A 20,888-nucleotide genomic window follows, 5' to 3' on the forward strand; every position below is an offset into this window, starting at 1 on the left:
GCTCACCGGCAGGATCGGGGTGACATTCACTTCAGCGTGATGTGCGCGTACGGATGCTTTCCTTCATGGATCTTTGTACCGGGAAATGCCGACCCTCCGCTCGCACCCAGACCCGTCCTGGTGTCCGGATGGTCTGGAAACGCGGTGCCCGGTTCCCCCGCCCGCCCCCTTGCCTGCGCTGTGCAGCGGTACCGCACCGCAACCCGCTGAGCCCTCCCGCCGCTCGGACCCCGCTCAGGCACGGTCAGACGGGAGGGAAACGGCTCCGAAACCCCCCGGGGGAGCCGCCGCAAAAGCGAGCCCTGCCCGAGGGATGGCAGCAGCATCCCCCGCACAGCCGCGGGGTGCGGGGCGATGCGGACGGGCAGACACCCCGCCGCAGGGCGCCCCTCGTTCCCTCGGCCCCCGCGTGCCCAGAGCGGGGGCGGGCAGCCCCTTCCCCTCCCTTCCCCGCCCCTCCCCGGCCTCCCCGCCCCTGCCCCGCATTGGCTGCGGGCGCTGACGGGCAGCGGGGGCGGCCCCTGCCCGCGGCCGCCCAGGGGCACTGCCCGCACTGGGGGTCCGGCCGCGCCGGGGAGCGGGGCCGAGCCGAGCCGAGCGGAGCTGAGCCGAGCCGCCCTGAGCTGAGCTAAGCTAAGCTAGGCTGAGCCGAGCCGAGCGGAGTCGAGCCGAGCCAAGCCGAGCCGGTGCCGCCATGGGGGTGGAGATCGAGACCATCTCTCCGGGAGACGGTACGGGGCCGTGCGGGAGCAGCCCTGCGGCGGGGGCCGGGGGGCACGGGGGGCTCCGGGAGCGGGGGAGCCGCGGCCGCACCGCCGGCAGAGCGGGGAGCACGGAGCGGGGGGGCAGCGTGGCAGGAGGGGAGGTGGGGCACGATCATCCCCGCAACCCCGCGGGCATGAACCCCGGTGCGGGAGTGGCGGTGCGGGGCCGGGCGGCCGCCCCGGGTCGCGGCGGCGGGGGCGGCGGGGGCGGCTAGACGGCCGGGGTTGCTGTGGCATCTGCTGACAGCTGCACAGCCCGAGAGCGGGGTCAGCGCCGCCGGGGAGCCCAAACTTTCCCCAGTGGCGAGCCCGGCCTCGCCGGGGCCACCATCTGCCCGTGCCAGCATCCCCGCGTCGTGGCACCACCGCCTCCCGGTCCAGCGTGGGATGCTGGCGAGGACTGAGGTGCAGCCGGGGTGGTAGTCACTCACCTCTTCTTGGCACAAGCTCGTCTTTCCAGAGCCAATTCGTGGGATTATAATATCATTTCTTAAGGGTTTTGGGTTTGATTTTTTTTTTTTAAAAGAGGATATAATATCTAACATACATACGTGTCTATATAATAGGCCAGGTTCATCCTTGGCATATACAATGAATAATGCATTCAAGTTGATCACAGCTTAAGTTTCTTGGCCCAATATCTTTCCTTTCTTTATGTATGCTTTTAAATTGGCTTCTCCCTCTGTGCTGTTTAGCTCTAGGGATTGAATTCCTCTCTTGGTTGCACCGATGTAAAAGCCGAATAGTTATGTGGGTATAAGTAATGGTGCTGGGTTGAGAGTAGGATGGAGGGTGGAACTTAATCTCACAGTGGTACTTTCTAGCTATTAAATAGATCAAGGCTGTCTTTGTAAGCAATATGCTATTCCAAATAAGGTTATATGGATTAGTTCTCTTGGTTGCAAGTCTTAATCAAAATCATCTGACTTTAAGCGCTGTCTTAAACCACAGCGAGTCAGTGGTCTTGCTCGAATCTCTGCAGAATCTCTGCTTTTAATTCATCTTTGATGTGAAATTATGTAGCTTCGTTGGCTTTGCTGGTGGTACACTCACACAGCAGAGTATGTGTCCATAAGGTCTGATAGTGCTTTTCTCAGATCTCTATATAATAGCGCATCATTTGAATAATACCTGTTTTACCAAGGGTCGGATTCATCTCACCTAACTTTTCTCAGGTTAGCTGGCTAGTCTTAAGCAGCCTTCTTGGTTTTCTCTCTGGCCATCTCCAGAGAATAATTCATCTTGGCTCTCTCTGGATAGGCTGGCTTTCTCTCAAAGCACTGCTAATTCTCTGCTGTCAATAGAGGAAGCCCAGGAGACTGGCATATGATAGTTGCCTGTGTTGTAGATGGCTGAATTTAAAAGAGATGAATCCCACTGCAGCATGTCATGGTGCCCTAACTGGATACCTATTGCACTGCATTTTGTGCAACTCACAGCTAGAGATATTCCTGCCAGCAAAGCTGTTGAATGAGGCTGTTCAGGTTGTGCTTGGAAACACCATCTTCTCAATTTAATGTTGTAGATGTTTGTTCCTTGCATTAGCCTGCCCTCCTGCCATTTTCTGCTCATGTAATTTTGGCATGTAAGCCCTGAGGCCGTAGCTTGTGTGTTACTTGTTGGTTTATACCCTGTGAAGTGCCCTGTAATGCATAACTTGTTATTGTATTAATTCTGACTAAAGGGGCCAGAAAGCTGACTAAGATATGAGCCTCAGTTTCAGCCCAAAGATCGTGCAGGTCCAACACCCTGCCAAGGGCAGGGACACCTTCCACTAGACCGGGCTGCTCCAAGCCCCGTCCAACCTGGCCTTGAACACTTCCAGGGGTGGGACATCCACAACTTCTCTGGGCAACCTACCCTAATCCCCAGTTTTTGGCTTTCTGTCAAGGATGTTCCTTAATAATTGGTCTTGTTCATGCTTTATGAACCTGGGCATTCCCCTGGCCAACCTTGAGAAATCAAGATTAGGAGCTTTAATACACCATTGACACTTAATTGAGCCTGGAAAATCATCCCTTAGCTTTTACTGCCTTTGGCAGTACCAAAAACAGGTAAAATGGAAATGGTAATTTCATTTTCCAGTGTCAAGCAAAGAATTTAAGCCTTTTTTCCTTCTAGTGTGGAACATTTTAGGAGGAGCTACCAGGCTCTTAAAAGAATTCAGTGTAGTGCTGCTTTACTGTTGCCCAACGCTACAAAATTAAACTGCCTTTGTATGTGAAAATTTGTGTAAAACCGATTCCTGCTAATTAAAGATGCCCTCATAGAGCTGTCATGAGTGAAAGGCATTAGAGATGTGAATACAAATGGATTTTTTCATGATGTCAGACTAAGACTTCATTTAAAAAACTATAGCAAAAACATTCTGAGAATTTTAATGTTATAATCCATGAAGTTTTGACTGCCTTTTTGCACTTACAGAATGTAAATGTATGTAAAATGCAGATAGGTAGCAACAATTATGTAAGGAAAATATTACTTGGTCGAAGAGCTAAATAGAAGCCAAACTGGGACCTTCTAACCTAAAGCATCCCATTCCTGTCTTGCGTATTAGTGATTTGAACATGTAGTCACAGAATCATGGAATCGTTAAGGTTAGAAAAGACCTTTAAGGTCATCATGTCCAACCATCAACCCAGCACCACCACCACGTTCAACATTAAACCATGTTCTCAAGTGCCACATCCACATGTTTTTCAAACTTCTAAGGATGGTGACTCCACCACGTCCCGGGGCAGTCAGTTCTAATGCTTTACAACCCTTTCTGGGAAAGCATGTTTCCCAGTATCCAATCTGAACCTCCCCTCGTGCAACTTGAGAGCATTTTCCCTCATCCTGTCACTTGTTACCTGGGAGAAGAGGCTGATTCCAACTGCCTACCATCTCTTTTGGCAGTAAGGTCTCCCCTGAGCCTCCTTTTGTCCAGGCTAAACACCCCCAATTCCCTCAGCTGCTCCTCATCAGACTTGTGCTCCAAGTTGTATGAGGATCCACTTATATTTACATTCAGATATCCTGAAGTAACCAAGTGGCTAATACCAAATCTCAGTCCATCATTTTCCTCTTGAAAGATAAACCTACCTATCCAGGTCAATCAGAAAAGATAAAAGAATAACCTTTTATGATTTCAACAGGACGGACATTTCCAAAGAAGGGTCAGACATGTGTGGTGCACTACACAGGTAAGGCACGTTCTGAATATTCTCATGATACCAATTGCCTGGTGTTCAACAGTGATTTCCCATTTCAGATGTTTGATGTATTTTTTTTGCTTTGTTCTGTCACTCGTAATCCATTGGATAGTGTTCAGATGGATTTCCTGAGTATTTCACTTCTAGGTGAGCTATTCAGGCTACAGTATTATTATTATATCTGCTGGCAGATTTGCCATGGATAACATTCGATGGTGAGAGGTTTGCAAATGAAGCTGCAGACCTGATTCATTAGGCCATTTTACTAGCTAATGAAATAGAGCATGAAACAGTCAAAATGCTGGGTTCATATTTTTCCAGCCTCCGATCTTGATACAGACAATTAATGATTGTATGTATCTTAAAAGCATGTGTCTGTGTATCGGCAGTAAAATTCATTCCAGATTGAAGAGATCAATACAAGGTCTATTTAACACCTGTTTTATGGACTTGCATGAATCTTAAGTGGCGAGCTGGTTAATGGAGCTGTTTATGCTGCACCTTTGCTCAGGGGGAAATTGTCCTTTAAATCGGTTTGTAACGTTATGCTTTGTATGTAATTATATAAGTTATCAAAAGGATATGAAGGTCTCTGCAGTCTGAGCCTCCAGCTGTGAAGTTCACGTCAAGAGCTGCCATTCCATGTGGTCTTTTCCTTAAGAAGTCAACGTGTAGGTGACGTGGGGATTGACAGCTTCTGACCTGGGCCTAGATCTGTGAGGTCGTGTTTTCCTCGAGTGTTCAGGATGATAGGAAAGTTCTTGGCAATTGTTGCTTTCCTGCACTTTTGTACTTTCTTCTGTAGCTTACAGCTGGAGCAAGATGGGAACATTTTCCAGTAAAAATAACTAATGAAGTAAACGGGTTTGTATTTTCAGTAAGCTTTTTTCTATAATTTAATAATATCACTGTTGAGGAGGTTATATGGGAGTTAATGCACTGGCAAGGGCTGTAGATTTTCTGGGTATAAGCTCCTGTACATTTATATGTTTAGAGTATTTTAATCTGATAAGGATTTGTAGTTTGAATTACAAGAAGTTAAACACATGGGTCTCCCATGCCAGCCTCAGCTCTTACAGACATTTCTCTGTAACTTAGATCTGAAAATAGATGTTTTGAAATTATTTTTGTGAAGATGCTGGAAGATATGTTTCTGTTCCTGTCCAAACCTCAAAAGGTTTTATGAAATAAAATTGTCACCTCCCACCCCTAGTTAGTTCAAGATGAATTTAAATGTCAGAACTGAAATAGGCAAAAAAAAATTTGAGCCTGGTGGCTCCCACAAAGCACAATTTTTCTGGATAACTTCAGGGAGGGTGTGAATGGTAAATGTGAAAAGATAAGAGGCTGCATACTCTTATAGATATTAGATACCATCCTAGATGAGGCCATCATAAGCTGGCTTTGACAAAAAAGACTTTATAAAAACTCATTAAATCAATCTCCCGTGTAAACTGTGCTTCCTCCATATATCTTACTGTTGGTGCTGTGCAACCTCTCTTAACTCCCAGATTAGAACAGATATCAGGAAAAGCTCATCTTCTCAGTTCCACTGCTGGTGCAGTGTCAGAGCAGTCCTTGGTGGTGATGTTTTTGAAGAGAGCCCGTGGTTAGTAGATGAAGTTTTTTCTTCCGGTGGTCTGTGATGTGGGTAAGATGGCATATGAATGTCAAATTTTAATTTAAAACTATTTGATCAAAATGCAATATAGCTTCTTTTCATACTGATGAGATTCTGGGTATGCCTTGTATTTATCTTGGAATGACCTCTGTCTTATTTGTGTGATCTTATTAGGCCTAACTATACTTAATGCTTAACCTCACCACACTCCTATGAGTTTAGGAACTGAGTAGCTAAGTTACAGGGAAGTCTGCAAAGATATCCAGAACATCTGTCTTGACAAGTAAAATGGGAGTTAGGAAACACTAAGACACCTAAGAGCAAGGAAATGATCCAGAAATCCTACTTTTCAGAGCTGCATAATATCGGGAGCATGCACAGCTCTCAAGTTGTCTCTCTGTTTAGCTGTGTCACTCTGGAGCTCAGCACAGATACCTGTAAGGAGGTGTTGTGCTCTTGGCACTAAAGGAACCATGCACTAACTGGACTCCATCAAGATCTAGGGATCATTTGGATCCCCATAAAAGCCTGACCTCACAGGGGTGCTCAGAACACAGCTCTGAATCCAGCGTCAAGCACAGCAGAGACGGCCACCTCCAGTCAAAAACACGGCCTGTGGGAGCCCACTTGATGTGTAATAACTGAACAGCATGGCAAACCTTCCTTGCCTTGGCTTTTCCAGCAGAACAGGCTCTATTTGCTGTGTCCTTAACTGCAACCATTATGTTTTGGGGAGAAGAAAGCTGAAATTTCCCACTCCCTCCAGTTTAGCTTAGGACATTCATCAGTGAGGAATGCAGGAGCCATGGGCAAGGAGAGGAGCAGGCAAGAGGGGGAGTAATTGATGCAGGCACTCATGCAAGAATGTGGAAGGAGCTGTAGTCCACTGTCTGTCTTTGGGACTTAACTCCATACTTTTTAATCCAGTGATTTTCCCATTTGCTGGTGGCCAGCCTTGACAGCTCTGGGCAGGCCATGCAACTTCTTGCAGTGGCTGTTCCACTCTCACATCAACACACACACTGTGGTGACACAGCTCCTTGGCACAAACGTGGTTGGTTCTGTCATTCCCAGAAGGGCTGGTTTTTTTGTGTTTGCATAGAAATGACATTGCCTGTCCACTAATTATTCCTGTCTTGAAGGAGAGGCCAGAATGGGCTTTTTTCTGCCAGAGCAAGTTATGAATCTCCAGTGAGGAGTGGGCTGTGGGCTATTTTGTCTCATTTCCCCATCTTCCCTTCCTCTCATAGCTGTGCATTTGCCCTGTGATGGGGAGTGATGTCAGAGAGCATGGACAGGAGGGGACTGCAGCCACTACAGGAGAAAAAGGCCTGTAGCTTGCTTGCACTTCTTAGGAAATCTGCATGAGTTGTCCTGGCAGTCCATGCAGGAAAAGCCCAGAGGGGACCACAGGCCAGGACCCTCGATGGTTGGCAGAACTTTAGAGTTCTGTCTGCTCATCGTCCAGGATCTTATGACTCATCACCAAGGTAGGGATTCAGCAGGGTGGTTTCTAGTCTGACGACCCTACGTGATCTAGAGGAGTGAGAAGTGAGAACTGGAATCTCCTCAAGATGGAGGAAAGCTGTGACTGAGTTTTATACTTCTGCTGTCGGTGCTCCAGCTATTAGGCTGTTACATGTGGCAGCTTTTCCTCTTTCTCTCCTTGTTAAACTGGATGTGTAATCTCAGGAGCAGACTTTGTGGTCTGATTCCCAAATGCATTGTGATGCCTTATGGGACAGACCTAAGCTCCAGTTCCCGGGCAGATGGAGCTCGTTAGCCCTGGAAGGTAATCCATCTACGTCCTGAGGACCTCGCTGCCACCGTCCAAGCGTGCTTGGCCCCGGCAGATGAACCTCAGGATTAAAGGGTGGGCTCAGTTCCGCGCACACTGTGTCTCACCTAAAAAATCCAATGCGCAGGCTGGAAGGTGGAAAGACCTTCCCCGGTTCTTCGTTCGCGAAGAGACTGGCCATTATTATTATAAGCTCCAGTGGCAGCAGGAGTTAGAGTGCAACCTCACTAGGGAGCAGTTTAGAAGAGACCTCTTCATGTAAGCAAATTATTTTTAATTTTTTCTCTTTTTTTCCCCCCAAGGAGTAATTCTCAGCTGCTTTACAATTAGAGCAGGATTTTTGGATTACCCTTCAGAAGTACCCAATTGCCCTTTGATAAAACGCCTTAGTGCCTGACTTTGGTCCTGTAAATCACCTGCTAATTTTTCAGCTTTGCATGGCCTGAGTTAAGTACACAAATAAATGTTCCAGATCATTGCAGAAGATTAGATGGGAGGACTGTGATATAACATGAAATGGAGTTTCAGTCTTAGTATGTGATGGAAAAACCTGGTCGGATTCCTGAAGGCTTATCTTTGTTAAGAAATATAACAAATTTCTTCTTCGCATCCAGCAAGTATGTTGAGTCTCAAAAGTTACCTGACACAATATTTCAGTAATGGGATTAATAGATAAGGCAGTGCATTGGCACTGAAATGCATTTGCAGCAGCGCTGGTTTTTGACTTGGTTTTTGTCAGAGATTTCATTGAGCAAGCTTCTGAAAGCCTTTGGCAATCTGCTTACTCCTTCTGTTTTCCATCTGCAAAATGATAGTTGTACTTTGTCTGCCTCATGTAGAGAGATTGCAGGGAATTTGAGATATGAACTGCCTCCTTCTTCATGCCTAATGTAATGGCAATGGACCAGTGCATAAACGGAACTGAGGCATTTTCTGCAGTTTTGTTTCCTGTGATTTAAATTTGTTGACTCTGGCAACAGGAATTATCAGCACAGAAATTTCAAATATTTAGAGAGGTGATGCAAAATGTGACTTTCTGTTAGAAGTGCCCCTAACCAAAGCCTTTACTGAGGTTGGGAATTCTCTGTCTGGAGGCTGTGAGGTACAAGAAGCTGAATCCCATTCCTGACTCTCCTGCTGGATGATGTTGTGCCCTCACACTTTGTGTGTACTGATTCCAAATCTGCTCATGATAGTGGGAGGGCAGCTTTTTTTCTGAGTTATTCAAAGTAGACATTCTCTTGTGTGGGCCCATGTAGCTTTTGGCAGAGCTGAATTCTTAACCTCTTCATCTTTCTCCTCAGTCACCTGTAAAACTGATAATAACACAATTACCCTTTCTAAGGAACTGATGATACTTGTCATGTGCTGGAACAGACCTATTTGAGTGAGAATATAAAGGCACAATAAATCATTAATTATTTATTAAACCGGACTTCTCTCAGAGAAAATTTTTCATAGGCTTTTTAGACTAGGGCAATGCCCCCAAAATTGCATCAAATACATTTTCAATAAAACAGAATATTCAATTGGAAGGAGCCTACAATGATCATCTCTTCCAGCTTCCTGACAATATCAGGCTGACCAAAAGTTAAAGCATGTTGTTCAGGGCATTGTCCAAATGCCTCTTATTCACTTTTGGGCATTGGGGGATTGATCACCTCTCCAGGAAACCTGTTCCAATGTTTGATCACCCTCTTAGTGAAGAAATGCTTCCTAATTTCCAGTCTATACCTCCCCTGGAGCAGCTTTGAACCATTCCCACATGTCCTGTCACTGGGTCCCAGGGAGGAAAGCTCAGCACCTCCCGCTTCACTTCAATATTTCAATACTGAGAAGTTGATTTTTAATTATTTTTTTTTAATGCTTGAAGTGAAATTCCCTATTGAAATAAATCATTACTACGCCATTTATTTCAGCTGAGATGTACAAATTCATTCCATTTTAGGAATCAGGCTTTTATTTAAAGCAGAACAAATTATTAATTGTTCTTTTCCTGGTGGTCTGAGGACAAATTCATATCTTTTTTTCCCATATATTGCCAGAATTACTTTATATTGTTTCTTCAGGTTTGGCAGTGGTGTAGTGTTGAGAGTTATGATTGTGTCTGTGAAGCTGAAAGCTCTTTATATAACAAGATGCAGATGAACAGTAATTTATAGAATATGCTTGATTTATCATGATTTAAAAAAAGTATTTTCCGTTTAAGACAATAGAAATATAACGCAATTCCCTTGAAATAACTATTGCCAAAAAGAGGACAGATCTGCCTATTTTTCTTGGATCAAAATCAACCCAGCCTTAAGTGTATGTAGTAATAGCCAGAGATTTGTCTATACTGACACGCTCTCAAAAAGACCAACATAAATTCAGAGTGACTTTGCAGGCTGTTATATATTTGTGTGTGAGCATGACTGGATGTGTGTTAGCTTTGTGTGACAGCACTTTGTGCCAGGTGAATAGAGCAGGAGGTTATTTCTCTGGTCCTGCTTTCAGGAACATCTGCACCACCTCAGTGGGAGCTCTGCATGTGTAGCTGAGAGGAAAATTGAACTAAAGTAAGTCATTTAATCAAAATTCTGGGTCTCCAGGAAGCTGTCTAGCTGGGTTTGGAAGAGGATAGTGAACACTGCAATTAGAATCATCATTAATAAGAATTGTATTGTAACAGACATTGTAATTGAGCCTTGATTTGTAGCCAGCTAAATCCTGCTTACCTAGAAGGAACTTAATTGTTTTATCAAGCATGTTTCCAAGATACATTATACCAGAAGAGTGTGATGTCTGTCTATCTTTTGGTCATGGCAAGTTTTATGTAATTTTTTTTACTAAGTACCTTGGTTTGAAAGGATGAAAGCCTTTTGCTTCTGCAGATATCTCTGTGGCAAGCACTCACAAACATCCTTTTTCTTTGGTGAATCATAATTGCAAAAAGTAGCTTTAGTCCTCTGTGAAGAACATAGTCTTCTGCTGCCCCTTAGAAACAATTTGCAAGTCTTAAAACTCTCTCAGTAAAACAAGTAAAATTCTCATCTTGGCTGATTTGACATAGATTGGTTATCCCTGGAAGTATTTTAGCAGTGATTTCAGCCTGATAGTGATCAGAGTCCAGAAGCAAAAGCCTGAGCAGAAGAGATTTCTCCCACGCATTTTGCTGGCAGCTTAGTGCCTGATTTCAGGTATATTACTTGCTCTTTCATTTTCTAAATTTGACAGAAAAGGGGGCTGTGCCTCTCAAAATTGTCATGAAAATAATGTTTTCAAGTGCTGTGAGACGCTCTGTAAGAAGAAGCTATTGATGTGAAAAAGTGGTTTGATGAATAAAAGGGTTCAGAGATTTGTAAGAAAAAAAGTAGCAGCTTCAGCAGCTGAGTGAGTGAGTTTAAACTGAACACCCCACATTGTTTCCTGATGGAAAAGGATCAGCGTGATAAACTGTAGCCTCAAGTCTCCCAAGTGTCCCTCCTTTGCTGCGTTGCTGTGTACGGTGCCCCTCACTTTCACCGGAGTCACTTGGGGTGTTAGGTGCTATTTAATGCAGGCAAGTAAAGCAGAAAAGGATCTTCTAATTATCCAACAGCATTCTTATTGGCAACCTAAGCTGCAAAGCCATGGTTTGACTAAGAATTGGAAGTCTCTCCCCTTGAAGGTGCTCCCCGAGGCATTGAGGTGTTATTTGGACAACTGCTGATGTGCTTGGAGCAAAGAAAGGGAAGACTTCAGGATTGCCCGTTAACACTGTCTTATATTCATTTGGGAAGAAGACAGGATGAGTTTCATTCTGGCAGAGTAAAGGAGATTATAAATAGATTTCTTCAAGATAGCATACACAGGCACTTTCTCCCCCTGACAGAGAACTTCTCTGTCAGCATGAGACGTGCTGAGTGATTTGGTGACTGCTGGCTTTGATTTTGAAGCACTTGCTAACCTTTACAGGATTTCCTTTCATGGAGGGATTGTAGCATCATGCTCCCTTCCTATTGTGCATAGAAATGAAACTGCTAGGGAATAATTAAACCTCCTACTCTTACCTTACAAAAGCCTTGAAGAAGTGGATTCTAAGATATTTAAAAAAAAAAAAAAAAAAAAAAAAGACTCACAAAGCAGATTATCTAAAGCACCAGGGAACTAATAGCCTCTGTTCGTCAAGTTTTTAAAAGCTCAGAACTGATCCAAACCAGTACCATCTTTTAGAAAATTAGATTGCTGTTTCAAACAAAATATTTTTGCTGGATACTCTTTGCACTTGCTTTCAATGATCCCAGTGGGCCCTGCTTGCAGCTCATACTTGTATTTGAGGACAGACCTGGAAGATTTGCATCAATTCTTGATCATTAGAATCCCAGGTCCTTACAAAAATGACATCATTTTCTGGTAACTAATGCCTCCCAAAATCAAAGAACTGCTGAAGAAACTGTGCAGTGAATAGTGTTTTTTAGTGTAAAATGTACAAATGTACTACATCAACCAAATGAGGAACTCCTATCACTCCTGGCACCAGTGATAGGCTTGTCTCCGTTTATTGACAAAATGGAACTGACATCACTGTATTTACCTTACTAAGAAGTCTAAATTGAGAGCCTGGTTACCTTAGGTTACCTAAATAATTAGCCTGTGGACACCTCTCTCTCTATTGATTAGATAAGGAGCTTAATAGGGTTCCTAAGTCAGGCAGCTCAGATAGGCAGGGTACGTGGAAGGGGGACTGTTTTCCTAATCAGACACCACGCAGTGTCATCCCTCTGCAGTGGAAACATGGCAGGGATTTACATAACACACCACACTTCAGGTGTCCTACCCGAGCAGGTGCTGCGTGGCCAGAGATTTCTGCAGGCTTGTGATCTTCAGAGCTCAGTGTGTTGGTCTGAGTGCTGCGGGGATGTGTGGGGGGGATCCCTGGGGAGGACATGGCTGTTTTTTTGGCACTGGGAAGCAGCTGAGCCGGCGGCCCCGGAGGACGCGCGTTCCGCTGCGGGAAGAGTTGTCGTTGGCAGGAGTTCTGCTGAGTCTTGCTGAACCAGGGCCAGGGGGCTGCTGGGGGCTTCATATTGAAAGCAATGTCTCTCAATTGAGACGTATTATTTAGCTTTACTTACTCAAGGGCATTGTAAATCTTCCTTAATTTTTTTTTTTTCCATAAGACTGCTGGCTGCAGAAGTTTGTGCTCCCTTGCACATCATTCAGCGTGAGGGATCTTAAACGTTGTAGCCACGGTGTCATCAGGCAGAGCTAGTGGGTCTTTGTAGCTGAGGCAGCATATCTGTGCACTTTGGCAGTGTAGTCCTTTATCTCACATCCAACACCCTGAATCTTCTAAAACTCTGTGTCACAGCAGTGGTTGTGAGGCACATTTGATTTGTAGCCTTCCCTTTGTCCCTGCTTACAAGGAGGACTACAAGTCTGGTTTCTCCTTTTCTATCCCAAGTCTGGTTTCTCCTTTAAAGCCTTTTGCATTTAATCCTGCATAGTTATTTGCTTCTTACTTGTCTTTTGCTGCTCTAAATCACTTCCCTTTGCAAATCTAATGATGTGACTACCTTGATTTAGCAAGAGTGTCTTCTCTTACTCTGTTCTCAGTGAGAAATTGAAGACTTTTGTTTTGTTAAGGGTGGTTTCCTGCTGGACAGAAGAAAAAACCCTAGCACTTAATTAGTTCGTTTTCCAATCAGTGAGTGCTGCAAAAAAATACACTCCCAGATGCATTGATTTATCTAGTTTTTAATGACCAAAGTGAAAACGCTATTTTGCTACTTCCTAATTGCTTAAAGCTGCTGCTGTTGCAACATTAAAGGTAGCAGCTTTCTGTTGAAATTCTCTACACTGCTTTAGGAAAAAAAAACCAAACCCAAACCAATAAATTACATTACACTACTATAAAGGGATTGTAGTTAGGGGAACTTATATTTTTGTTCTCTTCTGTGGATAAATTTCTGCTTGTGCTAAAAGCAGTGATATTCAAAAAGAGAGGAGGGTCTTATACTTTGGGAGGTGAAATCCAGCCATATCTAGGGCATATAAAAGAAAATAGAAGATGAGTCACACAGTGGACAAATTCCTGAGGCATCATCATCAATTGTTGCCATTTCCAGACTGGAATGTACAGTTTTCAGCCTGAAGAATTGAAGTAAAGTTTTGTTGTTGTGAGAGCTGTAATTTTGGTGAAAAAGCCTTTCCCACAAATCTCATTTTGAATGTTGAGGGTCTGAGGCTGAAATTCACTGTCAAGCTGCCAACTCTGTATCTATATCGTAGATCATGGGTTGGAAGGAACCTTAAAGATCAGTTCATTCCAACCCCCCTACAGTGGGCAGAGACACCTTCCACTAGACCAGGTTGCTCAAAGCCCCATCCAGCCTGTCTTTGAACACTTGTGTGCATGTGGGGCTTCCACAACTTCTCTGGGTGACCTGTGCCAGTGCCCCACCACCCTCACAGTAAAGAGTTTCTTCCTTACATCTAATCTAAGCCTACTCACTTTCAGTATAAAACTGTTGCCCCTTGTCTTGTCTATACAGACCTTAATAAAAAGTCTCTTTCCATCTTTCTAATAAGCCCCCTTTAAGTATTGAAACTCCACAATAAGGTCTCCCTGGAGCCTTCTCTTCTCCAGGCTGAACAACCCCAACTGTTTCAGCCTGTCTTCAAGGGAGGGATCTCCAACCCTCTGACCTTTTTCGTGGCCTCCTCTTCATCTACTCTAACAGGTCCAAGTCTCTCCTGTAGTGGGGACCACAGAATGGATGCAGGACTCCATCCTGTTGGGGATCTCATGAAAGCACTGAGGGAGAATCACCTCCCTCGACCTGCTGGCCACACAGGATATGATTGGCTTTCTGGGCTGCAAGTGCGCAATTACAGGTCATGTCCAGCCTTTTATTCATCAGTGCCTCCAAGTCCTTCTCTGTAGGGTTCCAGAGGCCATTCACAGAGAGGAACAATCTTTTCTGCAGTGTCATGCAGAAACATCTGACCTTGGTTGGGTTTGAGATCACTCTCTGGAAGTGTCTCTCCACTGAGGGGAACAGGAACCCTCCTCTGTCATGCTGCCTGTGTGACTAGCTCCCCACACCCTTGTGTCCACAGTGGCCAGCTGGCAACAACTCTGGAAAAGCTATGGCTGTGTCTGTCCCACTCTGCCAGGGGCGTTTCTGGAGTGCACAGACAGCCCCATCGGCAGTTTTCAGTTTATGCTGTCCTTTGAATTTCTTCTGCTGCCATTTGCACCATGTCTTCAGTCCAGTGAATAGCAGGGACAGGTTCAGACGCTTCCTAAGGTCAGTCAGCAGTGCTCCTGCACAGCACAGCTGAGGGCTATCGTCTGACGTGGGCTGAGCCCGTTTTGTCATGTCCTACCTTTTCCTGGCTGGAACTCAAAAGTCCTGACCTTTTATGTTTGAACACTGAGGACTTCCCGAGCCCATAGCTGTAAAAAGAGATGTTGAAAAGGCAATGGTACGGGGTGGAAATGCCCCAGTAAAAAATGATCCTTACCTGTGCCATTAAGACTTGTTCTATGTGAAACCATTTATAGCTCCTCTCACTTTCAACATTTTTTGCGATTCCTGGCTGGGAGTGTGGGAGTTTTAAATGTGTATGAGTCATTTGCAAATTCGGAGTTGATACAGTCGTGAAGAACTGCCATCATTAATCCCCTGTGGGCAACTTAAAAGGCTGAATCTGATCAAAGCACTACACACTTCATTCATAAATCCCTTTGGAAAAGGAAAAGCTTTTGTTTGTTTACTCCCCTTTAAGTGACAGGGACATTCAGAAGAAAAATGCTTTGTCCAGGGAACACAGCAAGCCTCTAAGAAAGCTGGGGCTAGAAATTCATGTGCTTTTAAGTTCTTTATCTATTATATTTACCTATCTACTTATCTATACCTACCTATATGTATTATATTTAGGCAATATCAACTCTGTGAAAAAGCTATTTCTTTTTTTCCAGACCTCGAAAGTGTTCACCTTTTGAAAACAAATTATTTAAATTAAGATAAATGGTGGAAGATCATGATGTAGTTTAGTTTTTATTAGGTTTTCTGTCTTTCTCTAACCAATCCTAATTTGACTGCTTATATAAGCATTGTAAACAGAATAAGGGCTCAGTCCTTCTCTACTGCAAAGAATAGGGGATTTCATTGTAATGATTAATTTTATTTCAATAATGTAACTAAACCTTGCAATCCATTGGTACCCTAAAACTGCAGAGCAATTTCTGAAGTGCTTTCCTAAGACTTGCTATCGTAGCACGTTCAAAACTCCTCTTCAGATGCAAAGGTTTCTAAAGCATTTGGGAAAACAATATGAAACAAAGTAAGCTGAACCTGAGAGAGCTTGGAACTATAAACACAGGGACCAGAGGGGCTGGAGAGCTGAGAAATGATTTGCCTCGCAGCAAAAGAGCAGTAAAATCTTGGGCTGGGATTTTTCCCTGCATGAGCGTGGGAAGAAACATTGACTGATTGCAAAGCTCCTCCCTTCTGTAATGGAGTTACACAACCTGTAATCTTTCTATCATTTTGTCTGTCACCGTAGGACTGGCCCATTTGTAGGCTACAAAGCATTTAAATGCTGGCAGCTGTACTAGGCAGTAAGGGACATGGTTGGCCATTGTGTTTGTAGAGGGCAGCAAGATAAGAATAGCTCCCAGTCTTCAGTGCTTGCCACATTTTCTTCAGATTTCAGACGCCTCTGTAGGTTTTGTGGACAAGTAGGTGTGTTGAAATGCAGGGAGCAGCAGGGCAGTAGTTATCTTAGCTCTGCTTTTTCCCTTGAGAAACTGATGTACAATACAGGCCAAGAGGGTGTCAGCTGATAGAAGTCAGACAAATGTGAAGTGTTCTCTGGATTTGGAGCCTGCCATCCGAGAGGAACCGGACATTGTCCAGCAGCACATGAATGAATGAATAAATGAATGAATGAATATCCCCAATGTTCTCTTCCTCTGCACCATCTTGTTGGCCTCTTACTATGCATGGGACCACCCTTCTCCTTCTAGTTTTTCTTCAGTGCTTCAGTAAGTTGTAATAGACTCTTAGAAGAATTTTCTGGTCTGTTTGTTTAGTTGAATGCACATTTTATTACAGTTTTCAGCATTAGTCATTTTGCAGCTTCTAAGCATGTTCTAGAAGTACATTAAGCGATGGGGCCTGTTTTCTGACTGCTCCCTCAGATGAAGCAATGGAGAGTTTTAACACATCCAGAAGAACACATGAGTGCAGCCTGCATTTGAAAGTGTTTCTTATTCTGCAGCATAATTGCTGGTCACAGGCACTGAAGGTGCTGCAATGTGAACAGGTAGGGCTCAAACAGGGGATGCAGGAATGTCCCCAGGTATTTCCTCCAGCCTCTGTCCTGCATGAAGAAATGTTGCAGTGGCTGTACTGTGAACTGGGCTGAAAATCTGACAGGAAAGAAAAAAAAGTGGGAGGAGGAGGAGGGAAGGAGTGGTTGTGACGGATGGCAGGACAATAGGATGGAAGTGCAGGGTGATGGAAAGAGCAACAGCCAAGCTTGTGATCTGACACTGCTGCAGGCCTGGGGTTTTGCAGTGGTGCGTGGAACCAAAACACTTGAGTGGTTGTAAAGAAGAGAAAAGAAGACTTGTTTGTAGGAAAAAAGAGAAAAATTTGTTTCTGTTTCTTTCTCATATTTCTGACCTGTCTAACTTCCCAGTAGTGCACAGGTTGGGGACGTTCCCATAGCACACTCTCAGTCTCTCTGTTGCAATTATGCACTGGGACAAATTTCTCTTTTTAGCATGTTCCATATGTATACTGCTGCTGTGCTGGGGACTATCTAGTGGTGCTGTTACTTGTTTATATAAGTGATCTAAGAATAAATTAGCTTGACTTCTTTTTTTTTCCTAAAAGAAAGACAAAAAATTTCCTACTTGAATCTTGGGACTAAAACCCAGTTTTGGTGCACAGTTGTTTAATGGGTGGATGGACAATCATTCCAGGACTGAGGCTGTGGTTAACAATAGGAGCATTTTACCTTGAACAGGCAGACGAGGGTCTATGCAGAGGGAAAGAATTATTGTTATTGATATGTTTATTATTACAGTGTACATGACTTTGTTTAAAGGAAGTATTGTTGCCCTTCTACCGAGCGATTGCAAATTTCAAGCCTTTATAATTAGCTTCTTATCTGAAAATAAATCAGTGTCAGTGGCCACGGTAACTTTTGAGCATGACCTGCATAAACCTGTCCCTTAGCAGGATGCATCAGAACTGCACTTGTTCCTGATGAAGGCAGTAAGAATTGCCAGGGTGAAGTATTTAAAGACCCCACCTTACCCTGAAATAGTGTCAGTGCTTCACAAGATGATGTGCCTAATTTTTTCCCACCACAAAAGATTAATAGCTCTTGGATTTAAAAGTCAAAAAAAGGTTTTGCTGAACCTTCCTTTTTCTGCTCCTTGTGAAGGAGCATCTGCTAATTTAGAAATGCTTCTTTTGGCCGAGATGAGTGAGGATGGACTCAATGGCTGGCCCTGCATATGAGGAAGATACTCAGGACCTTTTTGTGGGAAGAAGCCACAACCCATGCATAGTTTCCTGCCTGTTGTTTGCCAGAGAGCCAGGGAAATAGCTTAGAAAAAAGGTGAAATCAACATAACAAATATTTTTTAAACTGTGGTACATATCCTGTACAACAGAATAGGGTATTAGCTTAAATATGGGATCAGCGTTTATATATATTTAAGGTAGATTAGGGTGCATGTTTTCAATTTGTTTTCCTGCTTTTGGATTTATTCTTGTAAGCTATCTCTTATATAGATTATGTGTGCCGTGTACTCTTGAAGTATAAAGATTTTAGCTCATAATGTTAAAAACTTCAGGTCAATGTGAGTGCAGGTTTTAATATTCAAAACATTTTAAAATAAATTCTGAATCTTGTTTTGTCTCAGTATTGCAGTTCTGGAATGTATTGTGTTGTACCTTGTTCAGCTGATCTTTTTCATTTGTGCTTTTGGTCAATAGTGGAAAAATTCTGATTTAGGATAGCATAGAAATGGAACAGACTATTTCAGTTGGAAGAGACCTACAGTGATCATCTAATCCAACTGCCTGACCACTTCAGGGCTGACCAAACATTACAGCATGTTATTAAAGGCATTGTCCAAATGCCTCTTAAACACTGATAGGCAATTTTGGGGTTATGGATAGAAAATCTTGTCAAGCTGGCTCTCAGGGTGTAGGTATATGGATAATAATTCCAGAGGATGTTAAAGTTTTCCATCGTGACCTGAAAAAAGTTCATGATACTTTGAATAAGAAACTTCAAAGAATACAAAATAAACAAGCCAGTGGATATAAAACTGTTTTTTTGAGTAGAAGACTTTCCAATAGACCTTAAAATGGACTCGTGTCAGCCCCACTGTGACAGTGGAGAAAGATATCCAGGTGATAAAAATTAACAGAGATATCCCAAATAATGGGTCTAATCCCATAGGTCATTGATACACAATAGTAGGGATCGCTATGTAAAATGGGCACAAGTCAATAATACATTTCATTTTCTACGAAACCCTTTACAAACTTGGAGGTGGAAGAGCAAAGAATGACGCCTGTGCTTACAGATAAGAGGACTTTGTCGTGTGAAGCAGTGACTTTGAAAAAAGACTTGGGGAGTGGTGGTTGACTATCGGCTGAACACAAGCTCTGAGCTGTTCTTCAGCCAAAAAACCTGACTGCAATCCATGAATACATAAACAGGAGCACTGAGGAGAAGGGAGGAGGGCCAGAGGCTTCACACTGCTATATCAAAAATAGTGTGCTCAGTTTTGTAGTCTACAATGCTGGCAAGAGACACGAGGATGGTAGGAGTGCTGGGAGACCTTTCTGAACATAAAACGCTTAGTTTATTCAGCAGAGGTTAAGGGATGGTTTGCTACTTAAGTGGTGAATAAAGAATTGATAGAACAATTGAACCAATCTGTTAGTTCACCAAGAAACATATAGATGTCATAGCTGGAAAGGGAAATTTTACCTTAAAATAAGGAATATATTTGAACTGGCAATACTGATTTATAAATGAAAATCCAATCAATAATTTCAGGCACTTCATTGCCCTGAGAAATCTTTAGATTGTCTCTAATTCAGACAGGAATTATTTAGTGGAAATTCCACAGCCTGCATTAAAGTAGGCAGTCAGATGAAGAGATTGCAAGGATCACCTCTGGCATTTAGGTGCATCTATTAGTAGTTTTGTCATATATTTTGGAAGCTTTGGTTGCATTCTCATTCATGGTTTCTTTTCCTTGTGTAATTTAGTCCTAGAGGTTTCAGTTCCTTCCTAGATTTATAGCTTGTAGGACTCGGTTGGCAATTAGTCTGATTCCCCCCATAACAACGTTTGAACTTGAAATCATTTACTTCCCTAGGTTTAATCATGGCCACTATTTTTCTCCTTTTGCATTTAATTTTCTTTGTGTGCCCATATCTTTGATACCTTTTCCTGTATAGGTATGGATGACAACTGCAAAATGCTGTCAATCAAAATGTTACCTACTTTTTCAACTTTCTGGCTTTATGAAGGTCAAATAAATTACAGAATCACAGGGTGGGTCAGGTTGGGAGGGACCACAGAGGGTCATCTGGTCCCACCTCCTTGCTCAAGCAGGGTCATCCCAGAGCACATTGCACAGGATTGCGTCCAGATGGCTCTTGAATATCTCCATTGAGGGAGACTCTACACCCTCTCTGGGCAATCTTCTCCAGTGCTCGGTCACTGCACAGTAAAGAAGTTCTTCTTCATATTCAGGTGGAACTTCCTATGCACTAGTTTCTGCCCATTGTCTCTTGTCCTGTTGCTTGGCACCACCAAGAAGATGCCCTGTCAGTAGAATGCACTGACACCAAATGACTATTATGGAATGTAGTATCACATTTCAAGGTAATTTTCTGTACTTATATAGAGGCCTTAATTATGTTTTTAGGCCACTTTGGTTGACGTCATTTTTATTAGATAGCACTTATTGTATATGAAAACCAAAACAGCTGCACTGAAATGGAGGGGGGCTGGACTTCAAGGTATATCTTTGATGTGGGGATTACTGGGCAGGAACCTTGGATTGGTGCTGGGAATTTGACCAGGTAGCTGCAGTGACTCTTTCTATGAAAATCAATGAGTATTAGAAATGCCCAGCAGAAGAGAGCAGGATGTGGGAGAAGCCTTTCCATGGGGATCTGCAATGCACAGAAACATTTGCAGCTCAGGAAGCCTGGCAAGCCAGTGTGCTGCTCAGGTTAACAAACACTGTTTGCATAAATCCCCTTGCAGTTATTGTGTGTCATTTAATTGACATCCCACTGCTTTGTTTTTCTTTGAAAACTTTGTTTGACTGACTCTTCTGGAAATCCCTGCCTTATCAAGGTAGTACAGGCAAAGCAAGTTCCTGTTTTCAGAGGTGGACACTGGCCATTTGAAGCCCTGTGCCATCTTCAGCCCTGCCCTGTTTTGCAGCAGGACTGTTTGACTGTTTCTGGCGTGTGCTCCTGCTCACA

General features: G+C 43.6%; 1 protein-coding gene across 1 annotated transcript in view; it reads left to right on the top strand.

Moving 5' to 3' along the window:
- The first annotated feature begins 588 nt into the window (after positions 1–588).
- FKBP1B (FKBP prolyl isomerase 1B) overlaps positions 589–20,888 on the top strand; it is a 46,108-nt gene continuing 25,808 nt past the window's right edge. Inside the window, exons 1-2 of the mRNA XM_027897483.1 lie at positions 589–731; positions 3,902–3,949. Coding sequence (XP_027753284.1) covers positions 695–731; positions 3,902–3,949 — 85 coding nt within the window. The 5' untranslated portion in view covers positions 589–694. The remainder of the gene's footprint in view (positions 732–3,901; positions 3,950–20,888) is intronic.

The sequence above is a fragment of the Empidonax traillii genome, unplaced genomic scaffold (assembly GCF_003031625.1).
Source record: "Empidonax traillii isolate 1590-97213 ecotype Southwest subspecies unplaced genomic scaffold, ASM303162v1 scaffold543:size1229247, whole genome shotgun sequence".
Classification (NCBI taxonomy): Eukaryota; Metazoa; Chordata; class Aves; order Passeriformes; family Tyrannidae; genus Empidonax; species Empidonax traillii.